Source organism: Dromiciops gliroides, chromosome 1 (genome assembly GCF_019393635.1).
Source record: "Dromiciops gliroides isolate mDroGli1 chromosome 1, mDroGli1.pri, whole genome shotgun sequence".
In the NCBI taxonomy this organism is placed as follows: domain Eukaryota; kingdom Metazoa; phylum Chordata; class Mammalia; order Microbiotheria; family Microbiotheriidae; genus Dromiciops; species Dromiciops gliroides.
This window is the reverse complement of record NC_057861.1, coordinates 702,295,365-702,315,143: the sequence shown is the minus strand read 5'-3', so window position 1 is coordinate 702,315,143 and position 19,779 is coordinate 702,295,365. Positions and strand designations below refer to the sequence as shown.

At 49.3% G+C, this 19,779-nt stretch overlaps 1 protein-coding gene across 2 annotated transcripts in view; it reads left to right on the top strand.

The window, feature by feature from the left end:
* Positions 1-19,779, top strand: part of PLXNA1 (plexin A1) — a 314,962-nt gene that overhangs the window by 241,980 nt on the left and 53,203 nt on the right. For both annotated transcript variants that reach the window (XM_044004450.1, XM_044004458.1), the window contains exons 20-23: positions 250-484; positions 8,023-8,165; positions 12,909-13,165; positions 16,511-16,577. In XM_044004450.1, coding sequence (XP_043860385.1) covers positions 250-484; positions 8,023-8,165; positions 12,909-13,165; positions 16,511-16,577 — 702 coding nt within the window. The remainder of the gene's footprint in view (positions 1-249; positions 485-8,022; positions 8,166-12,908; positions 13,166-16,510; positions 16,578-19,779) is intronic.

Genomic DNA, 19,779 nt, shown 5'->3' with positions numbered 1-19,779 from the left:
ATAGACGTTTTTATTATTTTTATTATTGTTAGGAGGCTTGGTTCTAGGCATCTTGGTGTCAGCGAGGAAGGATCGGGCTTTATATCCCTGGCATTCCTCCCGGCTATAACCTCTAAATCTGCTGCCCCTTCCCTTCTCTTACTGGACTCCTTCTGTTACTTCACACTGTATCCTGATTTCCCAGCCCTGCCCACCCCACTCAGAGCTGACCTCATCTGACTCTGCCTGGTCCTCTCTCTTCCTCCCCAGATCAAGGCAGGCGGCTTTGAGTTCTCCCCAGGGACGCTGCAGGTGTACTCTGACAGCCTCCTGACACTGCCGGCCATCATCGGCATAGGGGGTGGCGGCGGCTTGCTGCTGCTGGTCATCATCGTCGTCCTCATTGCCTACAAGCGCAAGTCCCGGGATGCGGACCGCACCCTCAAGCGCCTGCAGCTGCAGATGGACAACTTGGAGTCCAGAGTGGCCCTGGAGTGCAAGGAAGGTAAGGGGAGCGACTCTCTTGGCTTCCTGGCCAAGAGCTGGGGCTCTGGGCTGGGGGCATCATTTCCATCCATCTCCTCCTCCCCCCCTCCCACCCACCATAGACTTAGTGTAGGGCATCCCCAAAATCTCAGGGCAGTTTTGTAATCTTTGATACCTTTGAGCTGCACAGAGATTTTTAGGACACCCTGTCTCTCATTTTGAGGTTTGCAAAAGCAATTTCCCTTATTTGTTCTTTGTAACAGCCTTGGGAAATAGGTTCGATTATTACTCCCATTTTACAGATGGGGAAAGAGGGGGCAGACAGAGGTGAATGACTTGCCCAGGCACACATGGCTAGTTAATGTTTAAGACTGGATTTGAACTCAGGTCTTCCTGACTCCAGCCCCGGTCCTCTGTATACTGTGTAGTCATCACTATTCACATTTAGATGAGGCTTTGCCATCTATACAGCCCCTTCCTCTCAGCAGTCCAGTCATGTGGGTAGAGTAAGCAGTTTTATTCTCAGGTGGTGAAATAGTTTGTTCAGGGTCACACATCTTGATAGTGTCATAAGCAGGACTCAAAGCCAACCCCTCTGACTCCTGACCCTGGGGGCTTTTGTTCTCGGTTTCTCCTTGATACCGCTATGTCCTGTAACCAAAAAGTCCTGGTAGACTGGTCAGTTCCAACAGTGTATGCAGCATTCCGACCCCATGGCCCCCCACCCCCACCTCCACCTCCACCTGCCCAGAGGAGGGCATGCTGTCTGTTCTCTGCCTCCAGCATTGGCTTGCAATGGTTCTTCAGAGGGCAGCTTCCTTGGGGTTTTCTGTTCAACAATATCATCTGAACCTTTTGTGTGGCCCCTTTGGCAGCCTGGTATAGCCTATGGAGCCTTTCTCAGGATCGTGTTTTTAATGTGTGAAATAAAATACAAAGAATGACAGCAATAACTGATTATATTGAAATACAGTTATCAGAATATTAGGAAAACAAAGTCATGGACCCAGGTTAAGAATCCCCATTTCCTTCCTTCCTTCCTTTGTTCCCTCTCTCTCTTTTCTCTTTTCCCCCTCTTCTCCCTTCTTCCTCTCTCTCTCCACACATCCCTCCATCTATCTCTTGACACATAGTCCTAATGTATTTTGTTCTTCTGTTTTGTCTTATTTCATTTGGCATCAGTTCATGCAGCTCTTCCTACGTTTCTTGGGATATTTCTCACATTTACTGTTTCTTCCTGCACAGGGATATTCCTTCATGCCCTTGTACCATAGTTAGTTCAGCCTTTCACTAATTGCTGGTCACTTGCTGCTCTTTCCACTGAGTCAGGCTTTCTCTCATCCTAAATGCTGCTCACAGGAATCAGCAGATATGTCCCCTGCCTCATTGATGCCTAAAACCAAGGCTGATAACAGTGACATAGCCAGATACAGTGACAGCTAAGCCGGCATTGAATTTCATTGACTTTGCGGATTAGAGAATGCATTAGCATTGCAGTCCAGGGCAGTGTGGTGAGTCCCTACCTCATGAGGTTTTCATGAGGGTAGAAGGTGGTGATGCATTCAAAGTTGTTTGCAGGCCTGAAAAGTGCTGAGAAATATCGTTGCCATCACCACCACCATCATTATTTTATCATTGTTATTAGTATAATTATACAAGTAACCAGTTAAAGATGCTGGCTCTGAGGGCAAAAATTGTTGTGAATCAAGGGGACTGGACTGACTGGTCTGGGGGGAGGAAGTTTGCTGCCTCTTTGTCAGAGCCAGGGAGAGGGCCTGGTCCTTTGGTGGGCTGTCTCCTTCCAGCCATGGGGCCTGGGATCAGCAGCCAAAGAAGGGAAGCGCTGAGCAGGGAGGAGGCTGTAGCCAGATGGAGATGGGGGATGAGGATGAACTAGTGTCTGCATAACAGTTTCAAGTGGACAAGGCACTCGATAGATAGATCTGTCAAGTGATCCTCACAATGACACTGGGAGGTGGGTGTCATTGTTATTCCCATTTTGTAGTTGAGGAAAACTGAGCCTGAGAAGCTAATATGTGTCTAGGGGCAGGATTCAAACTCGGGGCCTCCTCGAACCTCTACCCACTGCTCTGCCCATCTGCTTTTAGTCCAGGCCATCACGATGAGGCGCTTTAGCTGAGGGGAAGGCCCTGGGCTTGCCAGGCAGGATGATGGCAGAGCACAGTAAAAAAACAGAACCCAACCCCCTTCCTCTCCCCTTCGAGGAAGATCCTGTGACTGGAGAAGATTCGGGAAACTGCTCTGGTCCTAGTTCTTCTGTTGTTTAGTTTTGTGACCTTGGGCAAGTCACTTCCTTTCCCTCTGCCTCAGTTTCCTATTCTGTAAAATGAAGGGTTTGGATGAGATCATTTCTTTTTCTTTTTTTTTTTTTTTTTTGGTTATTTATTTATTGCAGGGCAATGAGGGTTAAGTGACTTGCCCAGGGTCACACAGCTAGTAAGTGTCAAGTGTCTGAGGCCGGATTTGAACTCAGGTCCTCCTGAATCTTGGGCTAGTGCTTTATCCACTGCGCCCCCTAGCTGCTCCCTGGATGAGATAATTTCTATGGGCCCTTTTAGCTCTAGGATTCCAGGTCTCCATGCAGTCATTGTAAAGGAAGAGGGTGTCATGTGCAAAAAGAAGTGACTCAAGGCAGGTAATCCAGGGAGGAAGAGGAGAAGAATCCAACTGTTCAGAGTAGCCCTTGGCCGAGGAGTCCTTGTCCTGCCTACCTTTATATCCTTCTAGGGAGTTTCTTCTTCCTCAGTGGTTTCGTAATGTCAGACTGGGGGGCTTCCTGCAGGAGGGGGATAACCCTTCTGTGGCTTGATTCCCATTCTTCCCACCTCCTTCCTAACCTGCTGTGTCTCAGCCCTCTGCTTGTTGGGCCTTTAGAGGAGATGGGGGGTGGGGTGGGGAGAAAGGATCATTATAGAGAACTGGAAAATGTCATCAAAATCATCCCTTGTCTCTTGGCACAATGGAGAGATGGTTAGGGCTAGAGTCACAGGGTCTGGGTTCAAATCCCATCTTTATTACTTACCACCTGTTTGACCATAGGAAAGCCTTTAAACCCCTTTGGGTCCCAGTTTCCTCTTCTATAAAATGGGGGTATTGAATTAAATAGCCACTCGAGTTCCTTCTGACTCTCTGATCCTGAGACTCAACTCCCCAATTTACATCCCCTGCTTTACTCAATTCAGTCTATTCTAGGTCCCCTCTGTTCTATCTTAGGATCTTGGCCTGAGCCTAGAGTATCTGTCTTGCTCAGCTCCCATGAAGCAGCATATGAAATGTCACCTCCTCCAGGAAGCCTTCCATGATTCTGGAAGGGAAATATAATAGTCATGATGATGATGTAATGGTGATAATGGTGGTGTTGGTGGTGGTAATGATAGCAATGACAACAAGAACTATCCTGATCCCTGTGAGGATGATGATGATAAAAGTCACGTGGGGACAAGAGGAGGTTCGGTCATCCCCGTGGCTCTGCCTGCTGCTGCTGTTTCAGTACCCAGGATGCAAGCACTTAGCTCCCTTTCTCCTATTTGTATCCACATATGGAATAGTCTGTAGCATACCCCCCCCCCCACACACGAGAATACTAGAGGGATAGGGAGTTTTCCCCGACCTTTTCTCTCTGAATCCCATTTAAAAAGACAAGAAGAACATGGTAACAACAGCAATGATATTGACCAAGGCAGTGATGACCATACGTTTCTGTAACACTTTGGGGTTTCAAAAGTGCTTTTCCCGCCACAGGCCTCTGAGATAGGGAGTGAAAGCATCCTCTAGCATAAAATAACGTGTTTCCTTTCACACATGGGGAGACTGAGGCTTTCAGAGGTCCAGCAGCTTGTCTCAGGCTACTTACCCACTTAGTGAGTCACCTGGATCTGACCCCATTTCTGATTGCACACCCAGGGCCCTTTCCACTGTTGTACAGGCACAAGTCTGTACATAGGTATCTGGGGGGGGTGCCCTGGTTAGAGCATTGAATTTGGAGTCAGGAAGACTTAGGTTGAAATCTTCCCTCGGTCCCTTCCTATCTCTGTGACCCTGGGCAAGTCACTTCATCTCTGCCTGCCCGAGTTTCCTTAACTAGGGAATAATAAATGGGGATAAATAATGGTACCTGCCTTCTAGGGTTGTTGTGAGACTAAAATGAGATAACACTTGTGAAATGCTTAGCTTGGCACATAGTAGGTGTTGCCCCATCCCTCCCTCTCAGCCTCCCTTCTCTCATCTTCAGAATGAGGATCATAACAGCACCTGCCTCTCAGGGTTGTTGAGATAATAGAGGTGAGGGGCTTCCCAAACTTGAAAGGCTTTATTGATGTTTGCTTTTCTTGTATAGTGAGGTTGTAGATCAGAGGGGGAGGGGTGTGTGTGTGTGTGTGTGTGTGTGTGTGTGTGTGTGTTTATACACCTCCTCCTCCAACCTACCACAAACACACTCACACACTTGCACATACATACTCACACATATAGTCACACACATGCACATACACGCACACACACACGTACACATACCCACACGCACACATGCACACATGCATCTCCCATATATAGCCATGAGAAGTCAGAGAAGGGTGAGTCCACTATGGGCTGGAGTTATCATTGGGGGCCCATTGGACAGTGTAGTGGTGCTGACCTAGGAGTTGGATGAGGTGGGGCTTGAAGTCAGCCCTGAGGAATGCTTACAATTTGGGTAGAAATCTGGGAGGGGTGAGGGAAGTGTACACAAAGGAATGTGAATAGACTTCAGAAATAGGCTTGGTTTTCCCAGGAGATTGGGAGGAAAGGCAGTTTGGAGGAGTGGGGTTTGGGATTCAGCAGATCTGGCTCTGCTACTTATATCCTGTGTGTCCTTGGGCAAGTCTTCTAACCTCTCTGGGTCTCTTTCCTCCTTAGTCAGTCAGTCAGTCAACAGAAAGCATGTATGAGGCACTTGCTGTATGCCAAGCAGTGGGCTATGTTTTATAGCCAAGGGGATTGCACCCAGAAATCTCCATAGTTCTTTCTAGCTCATACCCACCTGGCAGCAAGGGAAGGTTTGTCTGGAGCCGCATTGCTTAGGGAAGCTTAGAGTGACACAATGAATCGTGGGGGACCTTGATTATTAGACCGAGTGACTTGAACATGGCCCTGTAGGCACCAGGTAACCCCAGAAGTTCTCTAAGTTGGAGGAGGAAGGTTACCAGAACAGAGATAGGCACCTCGGGCAGGACAATTAGAAATCTCCCTGTTCCTTGGCCAGGGCCCTCTTACTAGGAATTTTGGGAAAGGGATAAGTTTTCATGAAGAGACCAAAAGTGGTTCCAAGTTGGGAGATAGAAGGAAGAGAGAGAGAGAGTGTGTGTGTGTGTGTGTGTGTGTGTGTGTGTGTGTGTGTGTGTGTGTGTGTGTGTGTGTGTAAGGGGGTGGCAGCTTATTATGTGACTGCTGCCTGCTGGGAATTGGGCCCAAACGCCTCTCCAAGTCCCACTGTCAGAGCCTAATTGCCCATTATCTCCACGAGCAACTGCTTGGGCCCATGACCCTGCCAGGCAGCCGAGCTGGGGAGGGACCAGGGCCCTGGACACACGATAATAAAAGCATTTGGCATGGGGCGGGGGAGACAACAGTGCGGGGCTGCCAGAGAGATAAAAGGAAGCAGCTTTTAATTAAAAGCTGCCATCTCCGCAGAAGCCTTTCTCTCTCTTCCACCGGACTCAGATAAGATAGAACATCTTCTCTGCTGCTGGCTCAGGCCCTGCCTCAGGCGGCTGAGACCAGCCTGCTTGGCACGGCCTTGTGCTCTCTTTGAAGTTTCTTAATTTGATTTCAGACAATGCTGTGAGGTCCCCCCCCCCCAAAGAATCCCTCCCCAAACTTTTCTCCAGGTCTCTCTGTCGTGAAAACCCTGCTCCTAGGCCCTGATCTCAGAACAGTCTTTCTTTCCTTAAGAGACGGGATGAATGGGCTTTCCTCCTCCACTACCAAGCCTGGACTAGGAGAGGAGAGGCTCGTACCTGAGAAGAGCCAGTCCTGCCAGTGCCCCTGTCATCAGTCAAATAGGGATGACCATTCCCTGCTTCACCCACCCAACCCCGCTGTTGTGCACATGCTTCAGGACACCCAGAGGTGCTTTGTCAAGTCTGAGAGGGCGTCGATTTTAGGGCCCTCACCTTCTGGGTAGGTGGGGCCTCTAGGCTCTCCTGAGACACCCCGGGTGATGGGGAAACTTGCGCACATTCAGAGCAGCTCCCATCCGCTCTCAACACCAGCCCTGTCCCAACAGCTTCCTCTCTAAGACTGTTTCCACACTCCTTGACCCCTTCCCCTTCCTCATCACCATTATAATCTAAATTCCAATTTCATGGCACTATAAAATTGACATCATTGACCCTGAAGGCACCTGAGGATGTCGAGTGTTAAAGTGTGGAAAGTTTGAGCCTGAAAGGGGCTGTAGACTATAGAATGCTATAGCCAGGCCTCAGAACGTGGAACCTCCAAGCCCAGAGCACCCAAACTGGAAGGAGCTCTAGAACGTTGAATGTTAGAGCCTAAGGGCCTATGAAAGGGAGCTCAGAACGTAGATGCAGCTGGTTGAGAACCATTTTACAGAGAAGGAAACTGAGTTTCCTGAGGTTGTTTTCATTCCCCCCCTCCCCAGGATTTCAGGGTTTTGTCCTTTTGTTCTCTGTAGTATCTATTTTTTTCTTTCCTCACCCACTCCTAAGCCCTTCCAGGGCCTTGTGGTCCAACTGGGGAGAAGGGATGGACGCTCACCAGGGTGACGTTTATTGTTAGAACTGGGTGAGATAACTGAGGGCTGCTGCCTGGGCAGGTCAGAGGAAGCTTCAGCGAGGAGGTGAGAGGGAAGCTGGTCCCCCAAGGCTGGCTAGAGCTTCATCCTTGAAGGGTGAGCAGGGCTTAGTTTAGCTGAGAGGCTGAGGGAGGCATTGGGTGACAGTTGGAGGAGAAGCAGAAAGCCACGTGTTTTCTATAGGTAACAGTGAGCAGACCATCATTTTTCTTGCCCTTAAGAAGATAGGAAGTGGGTGAGAGGTTTTCTCTTTAGTCCACACATGGGCAGACTGAAGCCTTGATCGGCAGGGCAAGGACTCTGGTTTCCATCGGTGACCTGGTCACTGGTACCTTGGCTCAGAGCAGTTCTTCGGGATCCTGCCTCTCCCTTCCCACCAATCTAAACCTTTCCATCCCATACATAGCCTGTCAGAGCCCTGCTAGGTGACAAGAACTAATCTAAGGAGCTAATTCAGGCTGTGTTAATTAGCAACTGATTAGAGCTTAATGTACTCCCCCTCCCCGTCAACATCTTCATTTTAGCAACAATCTCTGAAATCTCCCAAATGAATGGATGTTTAATGGTGGAAAGTTTGGCACTGTGACTGAGCCTATGGGGCCTTGAGGTCATGCTCCTCAGCACAGAGCCAAACCCTGGTCTTTAGGCTGTGGCCTGAGTCTGCCTAGCGTCAAGGTGTCACTGGGCCTGCTTGACCTACTTCCACTGGTCCTTTACCTTCTTCCTTTCTGTCTTTTGCTGCCCAGCCTTTGCAGAGCTGCAGACAGACATCCATGAGCTGACCAATGACCTGGATGGAGCTGGCATCCCCTTCTTGGACTACCGTACCTATGCCATGAGGGTCCTCTTCCCAGGCATCGAGGACCACCCAGTGCTAAAGGAGATGGAGGTAGGTGCCTCTCGTTGGTGAGACAGTGGAGGGCATTTTCCTGCTCATCAGTCCTTTGGCAAATGGCATTGGACAGCTAAGCAGCCAATGCCAAGGTGTTGAGCATTATCTTCTTCAAGAGTAGAAATGAGGGGGCAGCCAGGTGGTGCAGTGGATAAAGCACTGGCCCTGGATTCAGGAGGACCTGAGTTCAAATGTGACCTCAGCCACTTGACACTTACTAGCTGTGTGACTCTGGGCAAGTCACTTAACCCTCATTGCCCTGCCCCCCCCCCCAAAAAAAAAAGAGTAGAAACAAAATTTCTAGAATAGAATAGGAGGTGAATATTAATGGGGATCCTTCTGTAAGCAAGTCTAATTATCTTGGATTTTGAGAGGGGGAAGGGAAATGCCCAAGGCAGGTTAGACAGGAGGTTTATCTGGACTTGGGAGTCCATCAGAGGGCCTTGATTAAAAATTATTAAAATTTAAAATTAAGAGGTGGTCCGCCACCTCTTAGCTGAGAAGCGGAAGGCCTGCTCCTTTGGTCAGACCTATGTAGTGACAGGGGGTCGCTGCATTGACCAAAATTCTGAAGCCTTTATCACGGTTATTGTGTCGAACATTCTCTTGATTCCGTTCTCCGAGTTTCTCTAAAACTCTTCATATTCTCTGTTTCTTCCAGAGTAATAATATTCCATTACACTCATATATACCACCGTTTGTGGGGCTATCTGCCAGCTGATGAAACTCTCACTTTCTTTCCATTTTTTTTCTATTATAAAAGTTGCTACTCTGAATATATATATCTCTATATAAACAGATATAGATATAGATATTTTTGTTATATCTCATGTTTCCACAATTCAGGGGCTTCTAGGGTCTGATGCTTCCTCCCTGCCAAATGCTACAAACTGAATACAGTGGGGCAGAAGGCTTGTGTCTAGCAGCTCACCCCATAGCCCTTGGACCTCCCCAAATATCTCTTCCTCCCCTGAAGTGCTCTCCCAGCACAGTGATAATTGCTAGGAAAGTCAGATCAGCCCAAAGAAGTGTTTCCCTGTTAGACCAGGCCTCTCAGCACTGGCTGAGCGGGCATTGCTAGGCAGGGATGTACAAGATTTGGGAACAGCTCTTTAGGTCATGAATCCAAGGTCCCATGTATGGGTGGTTGTCTTCCAGCTCACCACCTACCTAATGAGGCCTCTAGGTCCATTTTGGGACGGACCTAGCAGTGAGCTTCCCTTCATTGATCTGAAAACTTCCTTTGGGGGGGGGGCAGGGCAATGAGGGTTAAGTGACTTACGTAGGGTCACACAACTAGTAAGTGTCAAGTGTCTGAGGCCGGATTTGAACTCAAGTCCTCCTGAATCCAGGGCCAGTGCTTTATCCACTGCGCCACCTAGCTGCCCTCCCCCCACCCTCAAATGATCTGAAATCTGCCTCCCCAGAACTTCGAGTTGGGGCTAATTCTATCACACACACAATGTGGATCATTGCTCTTCTGCCCGACAACCATTCACCTCCTTGTAGGTGGCCCGCTCTGTTCCCCCAAGTTTCCTCATTAGGTTCAGACGACAGCCCTCTGAGATGTTCCTTGTTTGCTCTGACTGGGCAGTTTTGGTCCCATTTTCGCAGCTGGTTGAGAGCCAGGAGATGTCTTAGTTTTTCTTCCTATAGTATACACTTTGATATTCTCATCTGAGTATTTTCCCCCCTCCAAATCTCAATTTAAAGCCACTTCCTCCCCCTCCTTTATTCCTATTATAATTATATTATTGCCAGGATAATGATAATAGCAACTCAGTGCTTTAAGGTTTACAAATTACTTCCCATAGCAATTCTGTGACATGGGAATTGTCATGCCTCTTTCACAGATGAGGAAACAGTTTTTGTTATTTTCTCAGGGCCACAAAGCTAGGAGGCATCAGAGCCAGGATTCTTAGCCTCGCTCCCCTGGACTTTGTCAAGCCCAGAGTTCTTTTCTATGCTAGTGTACTCTTTCTGAGCTTCTTCTTAATTAGATCAGCAAGTTTTCCGTTAAACCATCCTTCTTTGTCTTTATAAGATGCACCCGTGAGGGAGATAATGTGGTTGTCATCATGAACAGCAGATGTATTCAGAGGCAGCTGGGCGGCAAATTGAACAGGGATCTGGGCTGCGGTCAGGAAGACCTGAATTCAAATCCAACCTCAGATATTTTACTAGCTGTGCCTTACCTGCAGTTTGCCTCAGTTTCCTCCACCGTGAAATGGGGATAATAATAACAGCACTTATCTTGAATGGTTGTTGTGAGGGTCGGATGAGGATGGTCCTTGTAAAGCACGTAACGCAATGGCTGACACATAGTAGGTGCTTTATAAATGCTGGCTATGATCATTTTTCATGTCCACGTGCTGGACATTCAGAGAAGGGTCGGCCCTCACTGCTGCCCCCAGAGCATGCATTGAGAAGTTAGGATATACCCCTGTATCAAGGTGAAGTAACACCCCAAAGGAGTCTGGCTCCATGCTGGGTGAGGGGTCTGCACTGAGGGAGAGCTCGGTGGTGGCCAGAGTGAGCTTCCTGGAGGAGGGAGGACGCAGTCTGGCCTCAGAGAGAGGGGAATTAGAGAGGAGGGGAGGGGTTTCTAAGTGGAAGGAAGTCAAGGAGCAGAAGCAGAAATGGTTCAGGGAAGACCCATCTGGCCTGATAGTTAGGAGACACATCCTCTGACTCAGAGGAGAGATGAGGGTGACCAGCTTAAAGAGGAAGCCAGGGGCCTGGAGTACTGGGCCAAGGCATTAAGACTTAAGTGCCACCTTCTGCTGTAACCCTGATGTCACCTCAGGGACACCGGCTCTGGGCTGGGTGCCGCACGTTCACAGGATGTCGGCTTGTTTTGATTCACATCTGTGAGTATCCCAGACAAGGACCTTGGGTCTGAGCTCAAGGCAGCTTCAGGGCGCCCAGTGTCTGTGGGAATCCCCTTCTCCCCACTTCACCCCTCCTCGAGAGCCCGAATGTTAACCTTGTCCCCGATTTCCCAGGGCCTCGGTCCCCGTTGAAGCCGGTGAGGCTGGGCAAGATCGAGGAAGTCTGCACGACTTTTCATTCTCCTCCCCGCCTCCCATCTCATCCTCCTGCTCCATTTCTTCTTTGCAATCTCTGATAAGATCACCCGTGTAGGACAGGACCAATTTCGGAGCTTATCGCCACCAGAGCTGTTTCGGTAGCGGAGGATTGAGCCCTGATAGCACCGTGACATCTGATCGGAGAGGCCCGGACAACACCGATTTGGCTCAGAATGAAAATTTGGGACAGCCTTGGCATCCGGGCCCATCCGTCACTGGTGGATAGTTTTCCCTCCCGTGGGAGGGGAGGGGGTGAGAGGGGAATAGGAGGGGCTGTCTGCAGGCTCTCTGCCCCAGCCGGCTTCACTGGGAGTCGCCATCAGAATTCAATGAGGCACTTTCGTAGTACCCTTCAAAACGGGGTGATGGCTCTGTGTCCTTCTCCCATGTCAGGGATCACGCCCTTACTGATCTTTCCATCGATGAGCCTCAGTTTCCTTTCCTGTTAAACGGGGGCAATAATACCTACACAGGGACAGTGCCAGATCCAATGGGATAATGTAAATGCAGCCCTGCTCAGACTTGATAAATGTCTGTTTTTTATTGTTTTTACAAAGCAGTATGTCATAGCCCATACAGAGCTGGCCGACACAGCTTTGGAGTTGGGATAACCTTGGTTCAAATCCTCTCTGATTCACACTGGTCACATGAAGTGGGGCAGAGCCCTTTACCTCCCAGTGTCCCAGGTAGAGGAGATGCCAACCTGCATTGGTAAAGAGAGTAGCCTCACCTGGGAGTTCTCTTTATTCATTATGTCACAAGCCTACCCCCTGTCCCCCCTAAGCCCCACTAAAATGATTGTTTTATAGTAGGGCCTCAGTAAATATCTGTTGAATGAATGAATGAGTCAGTCAGTGAACTTTAACGGGAGGCTCAGTGACCAGCATCTGAAGCAGGGCTAGGCCTGATGGAAGAGGGTTGACGGAGGCAATGCCAGACAGTCAGCAGCCGCAGTTTTTCCCACCCAGTGCAGGGGGTATTCTCAGAGGCCTGTGGGTGTAGGACACTGAATATGATGTCAGACTTTTAAAATGTCTGGGTTAGTTTTACAGATTTTTTCCCCCTGTCTTTTTTTCTGATTGGCTCTCTGGAAAGGGATAGGAGGAATGCATTGAGAGATGTGGGTGATGCAAAACCAAAAAAATTTTAATTAAAACATTTTTTTAAAAAAAGAGAAAATTAAGTTTCCCAACCTGGCGAGTTCCTAGAGATGGAATCTGGGGTGACTGCTTGCTGCCGGCCCTGAGGTCTCTTGGCCCAGGGACACGAGATGGGCTCCGAGCAGTTGGATATCCTGAAGTCTGTTCATTGTAGGACTTACAGGGTATCTAGACCAATCTATTTCTTTTACAGGGAAGGAAACCAAGGTCCACAGAGGGGAAGTGACTTAGAGATGGTTGTTTAGGTAATAAGTAGCAAAGCTAAGATTCGGACCCAGGTCTACCAACTCCTAGTCTGGGATCATTTCCATCCCTCATTGCCAACTCCCATCTGCGGAGGTCAGGATGACCTTGTGCATGAGATAGCTCGGAGTAGGAGGATTCTCTATTCGGAAGATGTTGGGAGTGCCTCCCCTGTCTTGTCTCATTGCCCTGGAGGAGCTAGGGTAGAGAAGAGTCTGACCCAGCTTTGCCCTCCCCCTGTCCCCCAGGTTCAGGCCAATGTGGAGAAGTCGCTCACCCTGTTTGGCCAACTCTTGAACAAGAAACACTTCCTGCTGACCTTCATCCGCACGCTGGAGGCTCAGCGCAGCTTCTCCATGAGGGACCGAGGTAACGTGGCATCCCTCATCATGACGGCGCTCCAGGGCGAGATGGAGTACGCCACTGGTGTCCTGAAGCAGCTCCTCTCGGACCTCATCGAGAAGAACCTGGAGAGCAAGAACCATCCCAAGCTGCTTCTGCGCAGGTGAGTCCAGCGTGCCCGTGGGCCAGAGTGGACCCCAAGACAGAGCAGGTTAGGCTGTGATGTTGTTGCAGCCAGAGAGGCCGCCTCCTTCAGCCCTCTCTGGTGTGGGGGAAGGGAGCTAAGACCCATAGAACCTAAGGAACTTGTCCAAAGTGCCTGGCAGAGGTAGTGTCTGAACCCAGGTCTCCAGACTCCAAATGCAGTGCTCTCTGCTATAGACTAGCCCGGTGGATAGAGCACTGGACCTGGAGTCAGAAGTTCAAATCCAGCTGCTGACACTTACTAGCTGTGTAACCCTGGCCAAGTCACTTAACCCTGTTTGCCTCAGTTTCCTTATCTGTAAAATGGGGGTGCTTCCTGGGGTTGTTGGGAGGATCAAATACGATAACGTTTGCAAAGTGCTTTACAAACATTAAAACACTCTTTAAATGCTGGCTATCACAATTATTATCATCCTCATTCCCTCCCCGCCAAAGGCAGAGAGATCTAGAGTTCTGGGGCATTCCTTCATGGAGTCATGGTTTCTGCTCCCTCCCTGAAAGGGTTAGCTCAGCTTCACTCATCTTTGGAACCTTTGGTCTTGGGGTTTGCACAGTCATGGGTAGATTATCCAGTCCTGCCCCGTCATTTTACAGGTGAGAAGACAGAGGCCTAAGTTAAGTGATTTGCCCAAGGCTCCACAGGTAATTTGTAGCAAAGACAGAATTCAAGCTCAGGTCCTCTGACTTCAGGTCCAACACCACTCTCTCTGGTTCTGGTTGGATGTCCTGCAGTCTGATCCTGCCCCTCGATTACTGGGAGCTCTTAGGGAAGTCTCTCTTTCTCTGTGGGTCTTAAGTATCTTAAGTATCTTCAGATGTCACGTGCCCCATTGCAGAGTCTAGGGAAGCTTCCCTGGAGTGTGCAGCATTCTAAGAAGAATGTGGCAAGTCCATCCAGCCAGGAATGGACACTGAGGCCGTGCCATCCCCTTGGAGCCCTTAACGTGCCTTGTCTCCCAGCTCTATGAAGGAAGAATCCTTCCAGATTCTGAACAGGTCATCCACTGGGCCAGAAAGAGACATTCCTGTGGCTTCCTGAGTGAGTGGCAGACCCGAGGCTGGATGAAAGGGCTACCTCCCCATCCTGGATAGTCCTACGGTTCCAGTAGCCCGGGATTCTGGCTCTGGTCAGGCCACTAAAGACATAAGATGTGTGAAAGCATGACTGCCTTCTCTGCCTCAGACTTCTGGCTAGGGACGTGCCCTTGCCGTGGACCCAGAGGTCCCCGAGGTCTCTTCCTGCTCCAAGATTGGACGGCCCTGTGGTTCTCTAATTCTAGCAGTCTGTGATTTACTCTGTCCCCAATATAATAACCTGTTAGGGAGCTGTCAGCAGCGAATCCATCCAAACCCTTCTTCCGCCTATTTATATTTTCAGCCTGGTCAGTCTAATGAGTTCCTTAACCCTCTGCCGGGTGACATGGGTCTGCTCTCTCTGTCCTCATGCCATCTCTCATCACGTTTCGTGCCTGGGGCACAGGGAAGGTGGCTGCGGTGGGATGAGACTTGGGAATTTGGTGAACTGGCTATGTCATGAAAGGACATGGGTTTGAGTGTGGGTTGTGCCATACTTGTGCTGTATGAATCTCCACAAGGTGGGTCACCTCTTATGCATCGGTAAAGAGTAGGGAATAAGGCAAAATGCAGTATGTCTCACAGGGTGGTTGTGAAATTTCACATCGTTTACAGAATTTGGTCTTTGGCTTTCTTTGAGATCTGAAGAGTCCCTTCCTAAGCTGACAATTAGTGAGGTCACCTAGTATATAGGTCTTAGTGGGGCCAGCCTGGGTAAACAGATCCACAGTTCTGGAGTACCCGTGGGCAGAGGCAGGGACAAGTCACTGAATAACCTTGGGACTCACTGAAATGAAGTTCTTTGACTCTAACTAAGGTCAAGAACAAAGATCATGGAGAGACCACTTGAGTGGCTTCTCTCTGAAGGCTTCCTGGAGGAGGGAGCCTTGAAAAATGAGCCAGGATTTGGAGCAGGGGAGAGGCTGGGCATTCTGGGCAGCAGGATTGGCCTGAATAGAGTCACGGAGGCAAGAAAACTCCAGGCCTGCTCATTCGGAGATAATGATCATTCATTTATTCGTTCAGCAAGCCCTGATTAAGACACCATAATAATAGCTGACATTTATTATGAATAAGATTTGCAAAACACTCAACTTCCATTATACTGCTTGTGCTTCAGAGTAGCCCTGTGAGGGAAGGGCTACAGGTGCTTTCATCTTCGCTTTACAGGCGAGGAAACTGAGGCTCAGCAAGGTCATTAATAGGAATGATAAGAATAGCTACCATTTGTATAGTACTTCAAAGGTTGACTAAAAACTTTAGTTATTGCCTCATTTTGATCCTTACAATACTCCTGGGAGGTACGTGCCATTGTTATCCACATTTTACAAATGAGGAAACCGAGGCAGAAAAGGTTACATGACTTGCCTAGGGTCATACAGCCAGGAAGAATCAGAGGCAGGATTTGAACTGGGGTCTTCTTAACTACAAGTCTAAATCACTCTATCACCTAGCTACCTTATAGAATAATAGCTCACATCATATGGTGCTTTTTAAGGTTTGCAAAGCACTTGGTGACTTTCGTCTCATTGACCCTGGTAGCAAGCTGAGGGAGTGGGCTCTATCATCATGCCCATTTTATACAGCAGGAAACTGAGGCGCGGAGACATGAAATGGCTTGACTGGCCTCTCAGCTAGTCTTCCTGACTCAAGTCTAACCGTGGTGGCTTCAGAGGCTGATTGTTGGGGCTCCTGCAGGAAGAGATAAAGCTGGTCTCCTGGGTTAGGGCTGTTATTCAGAAGGGCACTGAATGCAGGGCCTAGATGTTTCTCCATACTCTTCCTGTACATTGTAGTTATAGGAGAGCGGGATGCAGTGAGTCCAGGCTTCTCCAAGCCCTGGCTCCAGTGGCCTCCTCCTCTGCCTCCTCCTGTCCCTGCTAGCAGGTTTCTTACAGCTGGGCCCTACAGATAACTGAGGCCCCCAGCTAATGAGTCTCTGCCAGGGTAAGAGCTGGCCATGATTGGCAAGCCAACAGGGCTATCTTTAGAGCTTTGTCATGGCAACCCCAGGGAGGTTGGCCTCCTCTGGCTCTTCCCTTCTCCCTCCCTCTTTTCCTTTCCGCTCCCCTGCTTTCCAAGCCTTGACCTTTAAATCAGGAGGAAGAGGGGAGAGGTCAGGGAGTGTGGGGGCAGGGAACAGCCTAGCTAGATCACAGGTGGACACTCCCCCCCTTTAGGGGTTGGGGTTTTTCCCTGTGCCCATCAATTTTCTGTCTCTTTCTTCTAGGACAGAGTCAGTAGCAGAGAAAATGCTAACAAACTGGTTCACATTCCTACTGTACAAGTTTCTCAAGGTAAGTTCCCAAAAGCTGCATTCTTCTGGTAGTCTGGGAGAGAGGTTGGAGGGAGATGGGGGGCAGGGGTGGCTCACAGGGGCCCCAACACCATGACTGGTACTGAGAGAGGCAGGCCAGCCTGCCCCATGTGTGAATTCACCCCTCTTCTTTTCAAAAATCTTTTCCATTCAGGAATACACTCTCTTATTTTTATGTGACTGTGACATCTGAATGATTCCCTTCCCTGCCACCCCTGTCTCTTCCCCCAGTAGAACCTCCTCTTAAAACTGATAATGCCTGTGTCTGGTAATGTAGGCCCCATTCTGCACCTGTGGCCTATCACCTCTCTGCCAAGAGGCAGGAAACATGCTTCAGCTCGCCCTCTTACTCATCCCAGCCTCGATCTGAGGCTTTTCAATGTTGTTTCCCCCTAAAATTTTATGGTGATCGGGTAAATTATTCTCCTGGTTCTGCTTACTTTGTATGAGTCACTCAGTGAATCAGCAAGGGCCCACCATGTGCTAAAAGCAAGTCTTCCTGGCTTTCTCTGAATTCTTCACATTTGTCATTTTTCATGGTACAAAAATGTGAATCCTCTCTATCCCTGTGCCCTAATTTACCTCCACTTTCTTTGTCCCAGATGGGTTTGGTCCATTCCCCAGCTTGTGGCATGTGGAGAGTGGGAATGGGTGGATCTGGGTTTGAATCCTGGGCCTGCTGTTGACCACCTGTGAGACTTCCGGCAATCATCCCCATCTCTGACATGAAGGAATCGGATATTCTCTTTATGGAATCCCAAGGTGGCGGAGCCTAGAGGGACCTTAGAGATTATTTAGTGCCATGTCTGTGTGGTACAGATCTGAAAACTGAGACCCAGAGAAGGGCAGTGCCCCGCTTGAGATCACACAGCTGGATGGGAAGACCAGCAGATCTGGCATCAGTTGAGAAATCCTGGTTCATACCCTGCCACTGCTGCTCGTTACCTGTCTGAACCTCTCTGATCCTTCATTTCCTCATTTATAAAATGAGCTGGACCTCTCTGGCCATTTCCAGCCATGAGCCTAGGATGGAGGGTCTCAGGAGGGAGGGGAACCTGCATTGGAGCTGAGTCTGGCTCAGCTCATTCAGCAAAAGTCTGTTTAAGTGGCCCCTGAGCCGAGGCTCTCCGTGCGATGCTGGGGTACAGAGACCAGACCACAGCAATCGTCTCTGCTCTCAAGAATTTGTGTTCTGCTGTGACAATACCGTGTATCCACAGATAAATAAAATAAAAGATCAGTCACCAAACAGTGATAAAGCACCTAGTGTAAGGCAGCCTTGGAATAGTCAGGGAGACAAGTACATAGATAAGTGGTGGTCATTCAGTCCTTTCCGTCACATCTGACTCTCAGTGACCCCATTTGGGGTTTTTACGGCAAAGATACTAGAGTGGTTTGTCATTTCCATCTCCAGCTCATTTTCCAGATGAGGAAACTGAGGCAAACAGGGTTAAATGACTTGCCCAGGGTCACACAGCTAGGAAGTATCTGGGACTAGATTTGAACTCAGGAAAATGGGTCTTCCTGACTCCAGGTCTGCCACTCTATCTACCGCACCACCTAGCAGATGTACAGAGAGATTAAATATAAGAATAAATATTGGCTGCTACTCAGGGTCTTCCCTGATCCTTGTGTCCACCCCTAACCCCAGTAGTGAAATTCAAAGGGACAGAACACTAATAACAGCTGAGAGAGACAGCGAGCGAGCGCGAGCGCAAGCACACAAGAGTGAGCATATATGAGCACAAGTGTAGAATGTGCTATCTGAACTTTATATTGTGGATTTGGGCCCCTTCTGCTGTTGGAGCTCCAGGCTCTCCAGTCTGTAATCCCTCTAACTTTACCCTTGCCCTCCCAGTAACCCTTGAGAGGGGGGCGGAAAGGGGGAAGGGAGTTAAGGCAGCCAGCCTACAGTGAGAAAAGCCAATTCCCAGGGCTTCCATTCATCATGAAGACAAAGTAGGTTTGAACTGCTTCCAAGAAGGAAGGTGGGCAAGCCCGGAACCGGCAGGTCCCAAGTGAGAGCCAGGGAGAAGTGATTTATCAGGCCTCTTAGAAGTACTTGGCCCCACGCCCCAGGCCTGGAGGGGACACGCATGCCGTCTCATCTGGAGATGTCTCCTTGGGGCAGTGGGCCCTTGGCTTAGCCTGGAGATGAAGACGCAGCTAGTCTCCTACTCCTCGTTGTTGAGGGCATTCCCTAAGACCCTCACAGCTGGGCATTGGTCAGCAGTATGGTGGACAGGGACCAAAGGCAGGAGGTCACAGGATATAGAGTTGGAAGGGACCTTTGAAATCATTTAGTCCTGCCCCCTCCTTATTTTACATAGGAAGAAACTGAGGCATAAGGAAGTTATGTGACCTGCCCAGAGTCACACAGCCAGTAAATGTCTGAGATTGGATTTGAACTCAGGTCTTCCTGACTATCAGCTGCCTCTGATCGGAGCTTTTCATTAAGTGAATCATGTCACCCGAAGCAACAACATCCATTATTTCTCTGATTTTTCTCCTTAGCTAGAGACAGAGAGAACCACCTGGAACAAGACTCCCCACATTTAGGTGTGAGATAAGCGTTACCTGTTGCTATCACAGCTTGGTTTGAGCCCCAGCTCGTCCGTGCCTAGGCGAAGCGAAATCCCCTGGGTCCTTCCTTGGGCATGCTCATCGCCTCTTTCTCCTGCTACAGAGCGGCCTTGGGTGTTAAAAGCCCTTCCCAACCTGCTTACCGAGAGAAAAGAGAAAGTGCTAAGTTGCTTTCTCACTCCTCCCAATTAGATCAGCTCCTCAGTACCTTCTCCCTTGCCAGAGAATCTGCACGCATGCACGTGCTGTTATTCTCGCAGCCCCTGGAAGGAGAAGAGGCATTAGAGAAGGAACTGGATTAATTCATTGGAAGTGGACCCTGGAAGAGAGGGGGAAACTCTCTGTGTGTCTCCAGCCCCTGAAGCCTTGCCTGCCAATCAGTCAAGCATCTTTTATTTTTTTAGGCTCTGAACTCTGCTAAGGGCTGAGAACCAGCAGAAAGAAAGACAACCCTTGCCTTCAGGGAGCTTACAGTCTAATGGGGGAAGACAACCCATAAATGAGAGCTGAAAAGGGGGTGGTATCTAGTGAGGGGTCGCGGTAGCCAGAGCCCTATGGGGATGAGTCAGCCTGGAGAGAGATGAAGATGGGACTGGCCT